General features: G+C 40.3%; 1 protein-coding gene across 3 annotated transcripts in view; it reads left to right on the forward strand.

The window, feature by feature from the left end:
* The first annotated feature begins 3,129 nt into the window (after positions 1-3,129).
* mme (membrane metalloendopeptidase) overlaps positions 3,130-19,022 on the forward strand; it is a 54,626-nt gene continuing 38,733 nt past the window's right edge. The window contains exons 1-4 of one of the 3 annotated variants that reach the window (XM_023351911.1): positions 3,130-3,706; positions 9,496-9,672; positions 10,762-10,797; positions 13,883-14,044. In XM_023351911.1, the coding sequence (XP_023207679.1) occupies positions 3,664-3,706; positions 9,496-9,672; positions 10,762-10,797; positions 13,883-14,044 (418 nt within the window). In that variant the 5' untranslated portion in view covers positions 3,130-3,663. Of the gene's footprint in view, positions 3,707-7,270; positions 7,523-9,237; positions 9,424-9,495; positions 9,673-10,761; positions 10,798-13,882; positions 14,045-19,022 lie in introns of those variants that run through there. The other 2 variants (XM_023351914.1, XM_023351913.1) reach the window with 2 other exon arrangements.

Raw genomic sequence — 19,022 nt, forward strand, 5'->3', positions numbered from 1 at the left:
TGTGTTAGCTCATTGCAGAACTTAACCTCCTGAGACCCGGGCTTTTGTTTGATGTGCATTTTTTATGTCTCCTTACTATTTGGGATTAGTATGACCTAATTTTAGTTGAAATTAAATTTTAGCTTTCTATGTGCTCTTGAACTATGTCAAAACCAATGCCCTCATATGAGGACAATGGGTCTGTTTTTGCATATACATTTCTCCTTGTCATTTGGGATCATAAGGACCCAATTGGCCTAAAAATGAAATTTCAGCTTTCTACAATAAGTGGTTTTCTCAAAACCCAATGTCCTCAGACGAGGACATTGGGTCTATCTGTGTGACGATAAGACCATTCAATCAATGTTATTATTTACATCTGTGTTTACAAAAATGTAATGTCCTCATATGAGGATGCAGGGTCTCAGGAGGTTAAATGTTTACAGATTCACTTCAAGCTTTCCTAATCTTTAACTTCTTCCCAGGATTCAGAGGTAACCAGAATAACCTCAGAGAAATTATCTAATATTGTGTGTTAAAACATCTATTAAGACATTCTTTGTTGACTTAATAATTGCTAAATGTGAACAGGTTAGTGAGCGAACAGTCTTCCTTTATCTTTCCTTTAGTGGTATATGTGCATAATTCTGTTTTGTTAATATACTTTATGTCTTCTCCTTTATTATTGTGTAGTTTTTGTCACTTAGCTGCATGTCAGCTCACTTTATAGTTTAAATGGCACCTTTATGTTGCTTTCACTTAAATGCTACCTCTCCCACAGTCCTATGTGGGGAAAGGAACCCTTTTAAAGAGCGCATTTCTAAGCTTTATTGATCCCAGTGCTGGAGACGTGGAACTAACGAGCAGCTCTCTTCTCATCAAAACCTAAATCGAGGTATTAAGTTGAATAATGTTCAGGTTGGCACCTTAACACTTGCTTGTCATCCTCTCCGGATGTTCACTCAAGGGATCACAATACCAAATTATTATTTTCTCTGCAGTTGTGAAACATTTAAAATGTCCCATATTATTTCATTACTCCTAAATCATTTGATTACTTAAACAATCTACTCTGAGAAAATTGTTCTCTGAATTTGGAAAACTAAAACTACATCAAAATCCTGCCTTATGCGGTGATAATGACTTCTCTACTGTCAGACAGACCGCAAAACAAGCCTCACTCCCTCCTTTCATGAACTTCCTCTCACCTCTTGGAGGAGGATGATCTTACGGCAGGAAAGAAAGCTGATAAGGATTTCAGGAGAAGCTCCTGATTCTTCTACTGCTTCATTAGGATTTGGCACTTGTATCATGAGATGTTTTAGTTTCATCTAATTTTAATTTAAACTTAAAAACCTTTTTGGGGTACCTGTTGTCGTTCCACTACTAAAATTGTAACTTATATTCTGATATTTTGTCAGGAGGTACTTTAAATGATGGGAGAGAGAATGATTTGCATTACAGCTGCCTGTTGTCTGGGTTTCTACGGTTCCAGCTCCTTTGCTGGAGTCTCATTGTTCTTTTCATCTTAACATAGAATATGTATTAATTGCACTTTGTTGTCCGATCTTAACAAACCTGTTGCTTTTTTCTGCTTATTTTTATTTTCTTATTTTTATTTGCAACATTCTCTCCCATTTCTTTTCATTTTATCTCCATGCTGTTGAACCAACACTGAGGTCATAAAATGACCTTTCAGTCGTTTGTGTCCTAAATATTTCACCTCTTCTTTGCACATTTGGAGTTTGTTCTTGCTAACTTTGTGGCCTTCTTCAGCTAAATGTTTCAAATTAAGCTAAAGTTTCCTTTTACCACAAAGCTTGTAAGTTTACCAAAACGTCCTTTGTTTGATCAATTTCTATTTACCGAGGGAGTTTCCTCTAGTTTCACTGAATCAGTAAACAATAAATCCTGTAGATTTAATAATATTTCTCTAGCTTAACAAAATTTTGGTCATTATTAAAAAGACGGTTTGTGAAAATATCTAGAATCAGCTTCATGCTATAGTTTATCTGGGCAATTCCTCTTCCAGTTAGGGCCTGTTTCTCTAAAGATCTTCTCTGTTTTATCTTGATTCTCATTCCAATAAAATGCTCCCACTGTAACTCATTTGTAATTTATTCTATTTTTCTACTACTTTCTCAGCCTAGAAGGAATAATCAACATTCTTCTCTAATATTTTAGTTCTCAATTCTATATAATTATTATATTTTATAAACATCCTTAGGATCATGCAAAGCCTTTTTAGCTGTTTCTCTCCGAGATCTATTTTCTATTTTCAGTCATTAAGTTCTTTCAAACTGCTATGAACCTTAAACACAATTATCATTACCAAGTAAATGATAATAAAATATAAAATTCTTCCAACACGTACATACACACCTAAACATCCATCTATCCAGCAACATGCTTTACAGGATTCTGTAAGATCCACTGGTGTTTACAGGCCAGAAGGAACATAGAACACATCTTCTGCTTTACTTATCCATCACTCAAGAACAAGACACTGAGTTTTTATTTTATTATTATTTTTTTTTTGCAATTTCTAGCCAATAGTGTCTGGACTTCCCTCTGTGTTGGAAATGTGGCCAACTCCTGATTCTGGCCTACAAAAAGAAACGACAACCGGTTTTTAGATTCCTTTTTGTAACTTTGGACTTTTGATCACCTCTAGTTTAAATGAAGTAATTAAATTGAAGCGATAGCCAGCTGATCAAACCTGAACTCGATTATTCTGAACAGAGGTTGTTTGAGATTTTTAAAAAAAGCATCTGTTCTTATTATTTCATTTATTGGCATCAAGAGAACCTCAATTTGATGCAAGCCGGAAAAGCTACATACCTGCTGAACATGAGTTCACCTGTCCTACACTGTTTCAAGCAGAACTTTGGAGCATCATGTTTGTGCAAGAGAAACAAAATAATAATTCAAATAACTTCAGATTCTTTTCTTTTAAAAATAGTTAAACATCTCTCTTCCTTTTCTCATTCTTGTCGAACCAATTTCGTGCATTTGCACATCGGAGACAATGCAGAGAGGCTCGCCCAGGGCAAGGACTGCCAGTCTATATGGTACCGTGTTGCTTAACATCTATTGGAGCTCTGCGTGAAAACTAGTTGAGCGTGGAGCACATCTTTTCATCCCACTGCCGAGCTGAACCTGCGCCCTGAAACCATCAAGGCGCAACTCATCGCCGCGGAGCCTCTCTTTGACATCGCACCAACACATCGAGGTTCCGACCGTGTGCAGAGGGAACTTCGGAACCTTTACACTTCTTTGTCTGAGCTGTATGTCACGGGCTTTATGAATATGGGACCCCTCTTCCTCTCCGCCCGCGTGTGCGTGGATCCCACACTTGAGCGGTTGCGCTGCGCCACGCCGCTGATGGATCATTCTCCTTCAGCGAGCCTCTCCGGGTAGATAGATGCACGGCGCGGCTCTGGTACTTGTGGAAAGGGGATCCGTGCGCGGGAGCGTGTTCGCGTCCGTCTAAATATGCACTTCTAGAACAAAGAGCTGAAGGTAGAAGGAGGAGAAGAAGAAGAAGAAGAAGAGGGAGGCGGGAACGGGCTCGCGTCTGCCTTAAATCAAGGGTTTTAAGCATAGTGCTCATCAGTGGCGGACTGTTCAGCATTTTTTTGCGCTCCCTTTGAGGATTTGACGGATATCTGATCAGTGGATGTGATGCCCATATATATCATCGACCGAAAATTTCCTGACATAACTGGTAAGTCGCCACCTGCACCCCGAGCCGGACACGCGACGCGGTGCCATCTGCCTTAACTGGTGTGTTCATGCGTGCGTGCGTGCGAGCGAGAGAGGGTGCGTGCGCATAACTGCAATTTTATTTATTTTATTTATTTATTTATTTATTTTGGGCGTGCGTGCTGTAACCGGATGGGTGACACGGGGCAGCGTGCACCAGTTGATCATGACACCCCCCCCCTCCTCCTTCCCCCCCCCCCCCCCCCCCCCCCCACGGAGTTCACAACGTGCAACAGGAGATGAGACGCCGGCACGCAGTCGGCGCGCGCGCTGCACATGCTGGATATTTTTATCACTGGGGTTTTTTGACAGTTTAGTAAATTGGCTCCAGTTGGAAAGCGGTGGTCCAGCTGGGCATCCTCTCCGATTACTTTATTTGCACCAGTAGGTGCAATATCCCTTTAAAAGTTATTTTTACTCTCATTCAGGAAAGCGAGTTAAGAAGGTGTGCTTCTTATCTAGATCACATCACCTCTGGGCTTCATGTCTCTTCTCTCAGAAGTAGTGTTTTTTTTTTCTTATTCTTTTTTTTTTTTTTTTTTGGAGCCAAAGGCCCTGAGCTGAAAACTCCTTTCTTTCTTTTTCTTTTTGTTATACCTTAATGCAAAGTAGGCCACGTTTCCACTGATACTCATTTAGGTGCACCATGTGTTCAGGGAGTCGCATGCAGTTTGCAGAAAAAAGTGACTTCGCTCTGCTGATTTGCAGACACGTTTGGTGTCATGTCTCGCTGAATGATGGGTTTAATTTCAAAGCAGTTTGTGAGGTCTGCGGCTGTTAATGTTTTAGGTGGATCATGTCGGAGAGGCCGTGCAGGTGGAGAGCGTGGAGAACAAGAGTTTTAAGTCTTTTGCCTTTTTGGAAGCCGTCATCCAACACCAAACCTCATTTGAAAGAGCTACCAATAAATAAAAAAATAAAAGGTGCAGACTGTACCTGGACACTGCGAGTTCTGAGTTTAAAGTCGTAGATACTCCTTTCTCTCTGTCTAGTGGAGTAAAAATCCTTAAAGACATCATTGATGAGCACTTATATGATGGTAAAACTCAAAGCAGGAATTAGAACAAACTTAGAGTCCAGAGAAACTCCTATTAGCTTATCTAGAGAACTCATTACCTTAGATCAACATAATCAGAACAAGAATCCAGAGAAACTCCTACTAGTTTATAAATCGCAGACTCTTAAACATGGGGTTATACCTTTTTGTTTTCTTCTTTTGCGATTTCCTTTGGTTTGTTGTGTCGCTTTTCCTTCTAATTCACATAAAGCACTTTGAATTGCAGTGTTGCTGAAAATGTGCTGCACAAATACCTTATAAGGTTCCACAACAGAAGCTTTACTTTGAGTAGGACAGTTTCTGATCCCTAAAGAAGCCTCAAGTAGTAACAAGATAAGTTATTATTATAAGTTGTCAATAAGCAGTTTTTATGCTTAGTTTTGATATGCCCCTTAACTGGAAAGGCTGCAGGTCGGTACGCTTACTTTTCAAAAACTTTGCATTTATAATGGACCAAAAATCCACAGTCTTAATACACATGTGGAAGCATACAGGTCAATTCAGCTTATATATATATATATATATATGTACAGTACAAATATCATATCAAGGTGCTTCACAAAAAAAAAAAGTCAACTCAATCCAATCATCCACTGGTTCAAAGTCAATTGCTTATATCCCAGTTAAATCCTATTCATTCTAATGGGTAAAAGATTTTCTATTGAAGGAAATCAGATGTCATACCGGTAGAAAGAACTGACTCTAGATGGGGGGGAAAAATTATAGGCAACTGCTAGGCGATCAAGAGGTCAGTTCCAAGGCGACCCAGCGATTTTTCGTGAGCCCAGCGCCAGACGGGAGGCTCACCACAGACTCCAGCATGGCTTCCTGGATTCATCCAGTCTTTTCAGACTTTTTCCCTGAGAAATACAGATTTGACAGACGGACGATGTCGGTACCAGAATGACTGTGAGAAGGTGCTGGTTATAATCCCACTTTGCTACCTCCTACATCTGCAATTTGGTCGGTTCTTTATAAAAAAAAAAAAAAAAAGTAGCTTTTTGCCTCAGGTCATTTCATTCTGACCGTGCACCAATTCATACCTGCCTCGGGGACATTTTGTACCTTTCTTTATGACTGGTGATTTGAAGTAATCTTCTAAATTGTGTGCTTGGCCTACTCTAAGCATATTTGGTTAGATGACTACAGTAGAAATGATCCAATCAGCAAGAGGTCATCTATAGAGTTAGTTTCATTAAGGCGTCACAATCTGTCGCATAAAACCCAACTGGTCCAAAAAAAAAAAGATAAACTGACATGCTGCGATTTAAGTACCTCACTACAAGATGGTTAACGGGCACACAAAGGAAGAAATGAACAAAATCATAATTTTTTCCCTCCTTCAGAAAATCCTGAAGGAGAATATCTGAACATTGGTTTTAAGGCCTTAAGCTTAAAGCACTTGAATTATGCAGCAGAATAATGATCGGAAAATCACTAGCAAGTCCGCCGCCTGAAAGGAAATAAAGGGTTTGAACTGTAGTCAAAATCTGGACTTGGATCCATTTAAAATGCTGCAGTATCACATTAAGCAGAAACCATCCAGTGTGGCTGAATTCTGCTCAAGAAACCTTTTAAGAGTACAAATACTTTTTTTTTTTTTTTTTTTTTACACCACTGTACACAGAGCGAAGAATTCGTAAAGGCATATTCCATCCAATGACAACTGACAATGAGGTTACAAAGCGAAATTTAAAAAACTGACTGTGAAGCGTGTAGCGCGAGTTTCACTGACTTTAAAAGCCAAGTCTGCCCAGTGTGTGTAACCTTAGCCACTCCTCCCTTTCAATAAATCCCATTGACATTCAGTTGTTTGGCAGTGTCAGAGCTGGAGGGAATAAAGATCACACATAGTCTCCGGTGCTGACATGCACGCAGTTTTATTAGAGCTGTGGGATCGCTGTCACAGAAATCTGTGATTTATTTTATTTTTTTTCCTGCCCTCTCCTGCAGACATAGAGGAGCTGTCAGGAAGTCAACTTGTGTCCTCCCGCTGTCTTATCACTGTTTTTTTGTTTGTTTTTTTCTCTTCAATATCTCCTACTTCATTTCCTCACCTGCTGATTGTAAAGCTGCATTCAGTCGTCACTCTCCTGTACTAAATCTCGTGACCTGCGGTGATGTCATCACGGCTGCTTTCGGAGCAGAAGGAGAAAAAAAGTCGCCGTGTGTGATAATGGGGTTGGATAATGACCATAATCAGGGAAGTTTACTTTACGTCAGTGTATTGTTTTGTCATGCAGAGGAATGATGGGGCAATTTGACACTCAGCAGGAAAATATTTTCCAGTAATAAACGTACGCGTGCGCCTTAAATGATGGGGCCTGTTCCTTCGGAGGGAGTAAAGAGACTTTGGTCATGCGATGTTCTCATCTTGGGCGGCTCGCACCGAGACCCACCCATCTGCGCAGACACCTCATGGCACTGGCTTGTAGAAAGTGTGCCGGGGCGTGGCTGTGGATGCGCGTCTGTGTGCGCGAGTTCCATGCGGCGCTGTTGAGGGATTAAGGATTAATTGCCTTCAGACCTTCACAGATAGACTTAAGTGCTTGTTACATGAACTTTGTTAAGTTCTCTCCTGGCCCTTGAGAGGAAAACAACACTTGACTGTAAGGAGCAGTGGAAAAGTCTGGCTTTTTGTCTGCTGCTGCTTATTTTTTTATTTTTTCCCCTCTTTCTCTCGCTCTGCCGTTTCTTGATCTGGAGTGCAGAGCCGCGAGGGTAAGAACTTCAGTTGTTCTCACCTCTTGCTCTATTTTCCTTCTTTTTGTCCTTTTTTTTTTTTTTTATGATGACTGCGGCTCGCCCTTCATCTCTGCTTTCCACTTCTTGTTTTCACATTATTGTCAGTGTCAAAACATAGGCGGGCTTTGGAAAAGTGTTAAATGTGTTCTATATTTGCTTCTCATTAGGGAAGCAGTTGATTGATCAAATCAAATATTGATAACAGACTTGGATATTTAAATAACACTGGCAAAAGACAACAACAAACTAGATTTAGCATTCAAGTTGCATCAGTTATAGATTTTTTTTTTTTTAATCCTCTCTAAATCTCAGTAATCTCCCGTTTAGTTTTTCAGCTACTGAGCTAATGGGTTGACATTGACTTTGCTATAATAACTAAAACCAACCCATTCTCGGTTCACCTCATCATAATTCCTCAAGAGCCTCCAGGTGTCATGTTTTATTGGTTTGAAGAGCCTTTTTTTTTGTGGAGCCAGATGCTCCATTTTCAGTACGGAGGGTCTGAATCCTGTAGTCTACAAAGTACCTTATGGTAAACTCGATATCTCAAGCTGAAACAAAAGCATTTCTTAAAAAAAAAAAAAAGTTATGGAGAAGTTTAAAATGCATTGCTTTGAAACGGCTTCCAGTGTTTCCATTGGGGGAAAAAAAAACAAAAAAAAAAAACACACGACACAAAAACATCTCCCTAGAAAATAAGTTCAGCATTGGATTAGATGGTCACTGTTGACACCTCTTTGAAAACATTCACCAGAATTTCAATTTTATTCAGGCACTGACCGGTATAACATTTGCCTGGTATACCATTGAGTGCAATAGAACAATTTCACTAAATCGCAGTTTCCACGTACTAACTGAGACGCAAATACACACACGATGGTATATTTGATTTCATTTAAAACGGAGATGCAACAATTGTCCCAAATTCCTTTGAAATGAATATTGTATGTTAATGGTTGCAATTTGAGTAACGTTATCCGGGAAGGTATTTGTTTTATGCATGTGCATTACAGTAGATTCATGGCCCAAATATATTCTCATCCTTAAGAGTTAGGATTAAAGCAAACTTTTAATTATACCAGCATCTTTATTCCGACTGGAGGCGACGATTGGTCCAGTAGAAGTTCAGGTTGAGAATTTGTGGATGACGAGTTGACTTTCATCCTCATAGACTCGGAGTCCATCAGCTAAGATAAATTGTTACAATGCCAGTAAAAAACAAAAAAGGTAAGCCTAAGAAATGTTTGCTTGTAATGCAAATAGATTTTTTTTAATTCATTATTGGGAAGTGTATAAAGAGAATTTATTGTAATAAAACCGATACTCCCTTTACGTAGTGTGATTATATTTTCAGACACCTGTCTCATTTCCTGTCAGAGACAACCTTCTTGGATTCATTGTATTTTTAAATGTTAACTATAAAAGTTAACATTTTATAGTCGTCATGGTAATATTGTAGTCGCACAGCCAAGAAGAAGTTTGTATTTTCCTTACTTTCCTAATCGGTGATGCAACCTCTGAGAAGTCTCTCAACACCTTCCACGGTCTCATTTTCTCCAAACGAACAGGGAAGTTACAAAAATCCGTTTTGTCTGTGGTGACACTGTCGATGTTGCGACTGCATTTGAGGGCTGCTGGAGAGATTACAAAATAGAGGTCAGACCACATATCACCCAGTCAGCAAGTGGAAATCCACTCTGAAGTCCCGGTTTGTCTTTGTTCCCATCCATATTTTGGGTTACCACAGTGATGGTGACCTCGCCATTTAGTTACGGTCTCATGGTGTCTGCTGGAGGCATCGAGGCCCTTCTATTGAGCTTCTTTGGATTTTTGGAAACTGATGGCTAGTGGTTCTAGAGAAAACAGGATCTTATTCAGTAAGAGTAACGGGAAGCTGTGACTGGAAGAGCTTAGTTGATGAATTGACTAATGGTTTATCCCCCCATTAGGTGAGTTGATACAGCCGGCTGGTGAAAGAGGAGACCTGAGAATGACAGAGACCAATACTCCAAAATCGGCAAAGAAGCCCCGTTGGACCTCTCTGGAAATCGGCCTCATTACCATCGTCTCTCTGCTGTTCATCGTCATTGTTGCCCTCGTCATCCTGTTTGCCACCCAGAAGACTGGTGAGTGTCCTAATTGAGGCTTAGCATTGATACAGACATGTTTTTATGTGCTTTTTTCCCCTTGCCTTTAACAAACTCAAACAACAAGAACTGTGTAAGGAAAACAAGTGAATCATCTAGCCAAAAGGATTTTGTCAGAGACGTTCATTAGGTTTCACTTCATGGTTAGCGGTAAGCACAAAAGAGCGTGCACAAGTGCTGCCCTTTGCTCAGATACAAGACACTTGTTCTGTGAGCTTTTATCCACTGTGCTTCAATACAGTCTCTGGCACAGAATAAAAAAAAGAAAAATATGCATACGTGTTCAAAGGTCCCCTTAAAAAGGTTTTCATGACTCAAAAACACTCTCAAATTTCTACATGTAGGCTTGATTCTAGGAACTGCATATTTCCAAGAAAATGTTCTTGGGTTTTTTTTTTTTCAAAAAGGAGTGATGTATGAAGAAAAATGGAGAATTGAGAAGCAAGGCTGAAGCCTTTTATTTGTTTTAGTTCAATGTCAGATCTTAGGTTTCACTCCTTCATGCTTCTGCTTTAAAATAGGCAGTTAAATGAGGTTTGAGTTATCACAGGCAGGTGACCTATAGATTAATTATTGACAAAGTTCAGCAGGTCATGATGGCAGAATCCTGACAGAAAAGGTCATCCAATTAAGTTTGATGGAGTTCGTCTGGCTTTTGTGGCCGTGTTGAGCCATTATTAATTTTTGCAGCCTTGTGCTTTATTAACGCGTAAGCTGCTTTGTCAGGGAAATGAACACTGAACGGCTTGGCTATGCTTGCGGCCATGTTTACACTCAGCTGTGTTTACTTTATGTGCGCTGACTCGTATAACCCACAAAGCGCCGCATTAAAGGTCAGATTGCAATCTGCTGATCTGTCGGCGCATCTAAGTGTCACTTGATTGACGCATTTCTGGCAGAGAGAACGTCTCACTTGAGAGGAGTTTTGTTACGCATGTGCAACAAATTCATTAACAAAAAGAAATGCAGAGGAAGAGCAGAAAAGGAGGAACTGATTTAGACACAATGACGACTTGAGTGCTGAAGAACCCACTGAGTAAAGGAAACGTGTTTTACGTTCTCTTGCAGATGAAATCTGCACCACAGCCGACTGCACGCAGTCAGGTAAGCAGCTGGTGTTTGTTTGTTTTTCTCTCTCTATTGTTTCATCCTGAAGGCTTTGACTTCTCCCAGAGGGAGCCGGCCTGGGAGAAGTGAGGCTGCTGCAGAAGCATTGTAGACATGCTCACTGAAAATGGCCTCTTCGAATGAGACACGTTCTCTTTCAGTCAAAACCACAATAAAACAGATCTGATCAGCCCCACTACATATAGGAATGTTAATTCAACCAAGAAGTTTGTTTCTTATAGGAAACGGACATATCTCAAAAAACAATAAATTAACATACAATGAGATTAGGTTTAGAAAAAAATATGAATCTTTCTACTATGTACATTTAGTTAAAAACATGTCATGTTGACAATTATTTGCATCCTTGATAAACAAGTTGATGCAGGTCCACGTTTAAAAATAATACGGTAAATACAAACTGATTGAATTTAATGTATTAAAGACTAATACATTAAATGTTATTAGGGAGCAAAAAATGTCCAGCGCGTCGCATTAAGATACAGACTCGTTTTGCCATTTAATGAACTTGGCAAAATACAACAAAAGTAAGCCGCATCCTGTTGTTGTTGCTGAAAACACACCAAATGAATCTAGAAAAACAATCGCTCAACCTGAAAAATTGACTTCACAATTTCTTGTTTCATCTGTCCAACTTTTTTTTTTCCTCTCTCTTTGTTTTACAACTACATTGATTTACTGCTCCCTCTTCAAATAAATCCCACTGCTTCGCTTTTTTTATTGGGGGGGGGGGAAAGTGTTCAGTCTTTTGTTAGCATTGTTTATTTAGCAGGTAAAATAAATTTAGAATTTAAAAGAAAATACACTAAAAGTTTTGTGTATTTCAACTTGCCATTTTTGGCCCCCATGCCGAAAAGTTTAGATTTTGTGTAACTGACGTAGCAGAGGGGGAACTTGTCTGTCTTGTTCTATCTTCTGTAAAAGCAGCACACCATTTTCCAAAAAAACAAAACAAAACAAAAAAAAAACATCAATTTATCAACCAAACATGGCGGTAGTCTGCTTTCGGAGCTGGATGACTTTGTACAATTAATAGAACCGTGACAGGCAGAAAATCATTAAAGCGAATTTCCTGATGAATGTTTGATCTGAGGGTTATTCAGCAGAAAAATTAATGGTTCCGAAACGCCTTGGTCAAAGTCAGAAATGTTTAAAGATATGCATAAAATACACATAGTGTCTGGTGATGGGGAAGACACTATGACAGAGCAGAAGGGAACCTTTGTCAAATATATATATTTTTCTCTTATTCTCACTGTCCAACTGGTGCAAATGTAACTGATATTATCCATTATCCCAGCATTTCATTTGATAAAGCGGCACCTCCTATCCTTCCTTCAATCGTATCCACGACGACAAAGTGCTTCATCACCGCGTCTCCTCCTCAGACCCACATTGTGCGCGGGGAGAACAATGTGTTGGCAGGGAAATGAAAACGACAACAATAAGTAAGAGATGAACATCTTTGGTGCCAGTTTTCAGCAACAGATGCCAATTTATTTCGGCAGCATTTCTGCAGTGTCGGTGTCCCAATTCAGTCAGATTTGATAGACAGCCTTGTCACAAGGGATCTCCGAGTGAGCAGCCGTCTGTAATTTAATTGCTGCTTAAAAAAAAAAGAAAAAAAAGAAAGCGAACATACCTTCACTGCTGGTGCCTGAACAAAACCTAATTACTGCCGCTACGCTGTTTTATCTTTGCTAATGTTAAGATTTTACTTGTCTGGGAATGGCACCTAAACAGAAGATGGGTGAGGGGGGGGAAGGGAAAAAAATCCATTTGAATATTTTTCTTTGTGGTACTGTCAATTATTTCTTGGCAGAAAATATCTTTTTAAATTTTTTTCTCCGAAGAGTTTTTGCAGCGCTAGTGGCTGGTATTTTTGCGACAGTAGGGAGGGTGGACATGTGGCAAAGGTCGTCAGGACCAGGAGTTGAACCCACGACATCCGCGTCGAGGACTAAGGCCTCCAAACGTGGGGCGCGCTAACCCCCTGCGCCACCACAACACGCCCCGGCAGAAAGTATTTTACAAAGCTTTATAAGCAGGTGCTCCACAAAAAATATTTCCCAATTTCTCTAGTTAAAAATTCAAACTGTTTAGTTTCCACTTACATTGTAAGACCTACGACTCGGCTTTACTAAATAGCTCTTGCCTTGCAACAAGCTTTGCAAAAGTAGCCTGACTCAGTGCAAACTTCTGGGTGCTCACTGTGCATTTTATTTATTTAAATCAGTGAAAATAATCAAAACAACCTCAATAAATTGTTTGAGCCTTTATCCCCAGCTTAAATGATTTCACCTCACTTTCCAGTGAGGAATAGACACATTAAGTTTTGTGTTAGTATCTGAAGTTAGCGTTTTGGCCCTTTAGCTTTGCAGGAGGATTAGATCACTGTAATCAGAGCGTTTTAGCTGCTTTCCTTTTTCTAGCATTCAGTTAATCAGCTGCAGCCTTCGTCCTTCAACAGGTTCTTAGCTAATCTTCTCTTTGAACACTTTGGTGTAAGATGATTAAACATATTTCCCAGAATGTCAGAGTATTAATTAGTGACATTGGAGCATCTATAATCAGGTGGGATTAAGTAGTTGTTGAAAAAGACCTCATTAAAAGTTTAACTTGTTTCGACCTGTGATGTTGGACTGATAATTTTTTTTTTTCATCTGTGGAGTTTTCATTTGGAGTTTTTGACTTTCACTGTCTTAATTGAGGCGACTTCCTGTTTTATTTTGACAGGCCTTTTGTCTGGAACACCCATGTCTTGCCACACACCTGTATGAAATGAAGCGTGGCTGCTCTTGTCAATGCTCAGACTTCTTTCTCATCAGCTAGACCTTCATTATGTTCTTCTGTCTTGCTTCTGCTTTGTTGTTCACCAATTTATTTCCCTGCCTTGCAGTGCTCTCTCTTTGTAAGTTTTATTACAGTCCTAGCAGAACTAAATTGTATTTCATCTGCATAATTTGATGGGGCTTCTTCCAGCTCAACTATTTCACACTTGTTCAGGACGTTCTTTTCCCCTCCCAATAAACCTAAAGCTTGCCTTCTCAATTTCCTGCAGCGTCTCGCCTCATTGAGAACATGGATGCTACTGTGGATCCTTGTGACAACTTCTATCAATATGCCTGTGGAGGATGGCTGAAAAAGAACATCATCCCAGAGACCAGCTCCAGATACAGCACGTTCGACATATTACGGGACGACTTGGAGGTCATCCTCAAAGGTCGGGAACCTGCATGAATCGATTGAGATAAAAGCAACTTGGCGACAATATTTGAAAAGATTTTCACTGAGGCTTTTTTTTGTTGTTGTTGACAATTAGGAGTTAGGAAATAACCCATGTGAAACTGAGCGTCATTAAGAGAGGTAGAGTACAGAGCAAAAGTTTGGACACACCTTCTAATTCAATGGGTTTTCTTTATTTTCATGACTATTTATAAGGCAAGAAATCCCACTTATTAACCTGACAGGGCACCTATGAAGTGAAAACCATTTCAGGTGACGACCTCTTGAAGCTCATCAAGAAAATGCAGAGTGTGTGCAAAGCAGTAATCACAGCAAAAGGTTGCTACTTTGAAGAAACTAGAATATAAAGGGTATTTTCAGTTGTTTTACACTTTTTTGTTTAGTGCATATTTCCACATGTGTTATTCATAGTTTTGATGCCTTCAGTGTGAATCTACAATGTCAATAGTCATGAAAATAAAGGAAACTTTGAATTAAAAGGTGTGTCCAAACTTTTGGTCTGTACTGTACATGTGAAGCATTATTCTCTTCTTTTGTGACCTACGCAATCATGGGGGAAGTGTGCTGCTGCATTGACTGTTGTCCAGCAGGGTCATTGATATCTTCAACAAAGGAAGCCACAAAAGATTGTTTCTAAGGAAGCATGCTGCTTGTAGAGTGATGTACTCAAGCGTAATAAAGTTAGATGGAAGAAAAAAATAAACTTGCAACCATAGCTTTAAGAAAGCTAGATTAAACTCCTCAACAGCTGGTTTTCCTGAACCACTTTGACATGGCCCTGGTCCTCCACACCTGAATATGCTTGGCAAGTATTTTTTTTTCCCTCGACACAGGAAAAAGTTCCTGCTGATAATTTGATTCTTGTGTTTTGAAGCAAAAAGCCACTGTAAGATACAGGACAACGTCCCCCTGAGGACTGGAGGTTGAGACCCTTCACTTGATTGTGAGCAGAAGCCACAAATGTTTGGAGGAAGAGTGGAGAGGCATGGAATCCAAATTGCTTAACGTCAAGTGCAAATTTCCACAGTCTGAGAAGTTTTCATGTTTTGGGTGGGGAGTCAGAATCTTTGCTGTATTGTCAAGAAAAAGACAGAGGAAGTGGATCTGACAATGCAGACAAGCTAAAGGCCACAATTACAGCGAGCTGGACTTCCATAACCTCTCAGTAGAGCCACGCGATGGTCACCTTTACGTCGTTGTAACTTATGCAAAAGGAGCCTCAGACGAAGCACTGAGTGCAAATGCTTTACGGTCTGGACTGCAGGCTGAAATACCTGCATTTCTGAGAAAGAGCACTTTGAGCTTTCAGTTGCTGCAAGCCAAAATGTGCAAATCAACAAAAGAACCCTCTTGAAATATGATATAGCACTGTGTTTATGAATCTAAATATTAAAGCAGGGTGTTTTGTGTTTTTCAGTGACATTGTTCCATTTTATAGCACTTCAAATGCAAAGGACGACATGTTTTCCTTTGCGTCATTACCATATCTGATGCTTTGAAATTGGCCTGTCTCTTTAAGAACCTCCTACCCTTTCCGACACGCTCCCTTTAGCATGTCATCACAACAATGCTCTCCATGCTGCCCATTGACGCCCTTTACAACCGTTCTTAGGAGCGCTGAACTCAGAAGTATTGTGAGCTCAGCAGATTCACGGAGTTCGCTAGTCGCTGCTGCTAGTCTGAAGGGGCCGAGTGGAGACGGTGTGGGGGAAGGTGAGCTCATCATTTTATGAGCACGCATTTAGGTCTAGGCACCCCATAGTGGCCGCCAACAGGGATTCAAGGATTTTCAATTTGAATGGATCAAAGCAACACTTGATGAGGGGATAGCATGATATGAACCTCAAAAAGTGGATTTTACATTTACTTTTCTCTTTTTCTTTTTTCAGGCTAGCTATGTGAAGGTGTTGAACAGCTTTTTTTTTTTTTTTGGTTGCTTAGAAGTCAGATTTGTAAAGAGAGCTGTCCTTCAGGGACTGCAGCTCTATGGATATCTCAGATGCTACAGGAGTCTGTCTGGCTTCACTTCTACCATGTGGGACTTTATCAGCAGAAAACTGAATTGGGGAAATAAGTGAGCGTGCATGTCAGCATGGAGTTTAGGCAGTTTATATATTTTGTATGAGGCTCGAGCGTTTCTCTGTGTTCTTAGTGAGCATTAGAGCCTTGTTGGTTCTTGTGATATACAGAGGGTCACATTACTCTGTGGCTGTGTTTGTGTGCTTTGGGGATTTATGGGTGTATGGGTTTGTGTGAAGTCCATATTTCACCCAGGACCGTCTGCGAGAAGGCCGCTCGAGTGCTCAGCTGAAGGCACTAAAGCTTTATGGAGGACAAAGCCTCCATGAACAACAGAAACTCCTCATGTGCCATGAATGTTCAAATTAACTGGCAGTACTTTTTTTGTGTGTGTGTGTGTGCATTATGAGGACTAAGTGAAGCTTCAGGGCTAAGAAAAGCCATTTAGGGTGTTGACAATAACTGCTTAATGAAATAATTTGTGCCAGCATTGAGGTTTTTTTTTTCTCTTTCCTTTCATGATTGTGGATAAAAGTAAAATCAATCTAAGAGGTTTTTAAATCTGCTCGTTCTGCCGTTAACCTTCTGAGTAATTCTTGGTGCAGAAAATTGGAAGATGGTAGAAATGTGCAGCTGGGATTTAGAGTATCGATGAGTGCTGCAATATTTCTGGCACTGCACCAGGAATTCAACCCGAGACTCCTTCACAATAGAGACGTAGAAGCAAGACTTTTGCTCACGGTTCAGAAACGTCCTGCCACACCTGCAGAATCTCGCAGAAACACAGCCCTTGAACTTTTTCCACATTTTGTCATCTCCTAACTACGTTTTAATGGGGTTTTATACGACAGACCAACATAAAATAGAGCTTTATTGCACGGTAAAAGAAAAGGGACGCACGGCTTTCAAAGTCTGCCCTGCATTTTTAATCATTTTCACTTTAGTGAGTAACTTTTGTAGAACCGTCCTACGGTGTGATCACAGTTGCACGGCTTTTGTTGAATGCGTTGGTTTTGGACATCTGGAGGACCACATTCTTTCTCTTTGCAAAATAACTGCAGCTTGGTAAAATTGGATGAAGAGCAACTGCGAATATCAGTTTAACTTGGATTTTTGACTTGGACCAGGTCATTCTAACACATGACCTTGTCATGATTATGCTGTGATCAAAATCGTCCCTTTGAGTGCTGGCTGTATGTTTAGCGTCATTGTTTGGCTGGAAGGTGAATGTTTGCAAACTTTTAACGGTTTTCTTCCAGGTTAGCTGAATCTGTCTTCTAGGGTTGTTGACGAATATTTTAGTAATCGAGTACTCTATCGATGGATTTTACTGTGGAAAAAAAAATCTCTCTGTCTGTCACTCTCTGAGCCGCAGCGCTATTCGTCCCAGGAGGACATATTCCTGGGACGCACCAGTCAGTTTAGGGAAGTTTATTAGTTCCTTCTCCCTCCCCCATCGATTAAGAAAGCCCTGAAAATTTGACATTATTCTGCTGCACCTTCTGCACCTTTTCCCACATTTTTCTGTCTCCTATGTGGCCAGTGACAAAAAAATGTGAACCAGCCTGTTGGCACAACTGTGCACATTTAACAGCTTGTCTTGTCAGCAGAGTTTCCCTCATGAGTTGCAGCACTGCCATCATTGCCTTGGGCCTGTTGGCACCTTTTCTGATCAATGCTCTCCTTGTCTGTGTGAGGTTACAGTTTTAAGTAGCGATAAGAATACTCTAGTTTGAGATTTTCTAAGTTCGGCACAACCAAACCCCGTTCTTGTGTTGGTATTCACGAACTTCACTAATGTTCTCCACACTGTCCTGCGAGTTCTTTAAAGAACATTCACATTCATACTGAAATGAACTTATTTCAACTGCTTGGACTGGATTTTATGTATCAAAAAAAGTGGGTGTAATGTATAATCACACCACCCTTGATACAATTGTTTCCATTTCATGAATGCATGCCTCTTTGTGAGGTTCTGTTGCATAAAATCGAAAAGTTGCAAAAAAAAAAAAAGAACAATGCATCGAAGTTTGCTGGCATAATGTGACAAAATATCACATTTCCAGGAGTACAAATACTTTTGCAAGCTTCTTTTGTGTGACTTTGGAGCCACTCTCCTCTGCCCTGGCTCCCACTTGGCAGGCCACACTCTCATAAAAGCCACAGACGGTGAGTGGTGGGGAATAAGAAAAATAAACGTTTATTTTTCGCAATCTGATACCGCGGCCATTTACATACAGTACATGGCATGGCTCTGTGTGAAACTGTCATTTCGCACCCCTTGTATTTTTTTTCTTCCTATGTTTCAGCTGCTTTTATAAACTTTTTGACAGCAAGATGTGCTGCGAGAGGAAATGACCAAAGAGAGAGAGAGGGGGAAAAAAATAGGAAAAACTAAAAAAAAAAAAAGCAGAACTGTGGGCAAAGGTTGACGCTGTCAAATTATTAGCTTAATTGCTCTAAATGCTGTTTACCACAGAAAGGAACAGGACTGCCAGGGGACTGTTCCTAATCATTCACCAGCTTGATCCCCTCTGACTGTCGGTGTTGTGCTCATGCCTCTGGGCGGTGGAGCTCGCCATCCGGAGATGGAATGTCTCCGGCAGTACAGTAAACACATGTGCAGGTTTACTCTCTCTGTGCGTGTGTGTGTGTGTGTGTGCCTCCATGTAAAACTTACTTTTAAAGAGAAGTAAAATAAACTGCATGCCACGTTGTTTTGGATAAACTTTAAGAAGGCACAACGCTCCTTAAAGGATATATACGTCATCAGCTGATATGGTTAAAGAAATACTCTCGATAACTACAGGGTGACGAGCACGCTAATGACCTAAGGTGGACATCAAACATGCAGCCTCTGATCCCAGGGCTCGCCACGGCTGCTTGTTTGAACATCGCCCCCCGCTGATTGATGGATGCTTTTGCTCTCAACAGCT

Source organism: Xiphophorus maculatus, chromosome 18 (genome assembly GCF_002775205.1).
Source record: "Xiphophorus maculatus strain JP 163 A chromosome 18, X_maculatus-5.0-male, whole genome shotgun sequence".
NCBI classification, from domain to species: domain Eukaryota; kingdom Metazoa; phylum Chordata; class Actinopteri; order Cyprinodontiformes; family Poeciliidae; genus Xiphophorus; species Xiphophorus maculatus.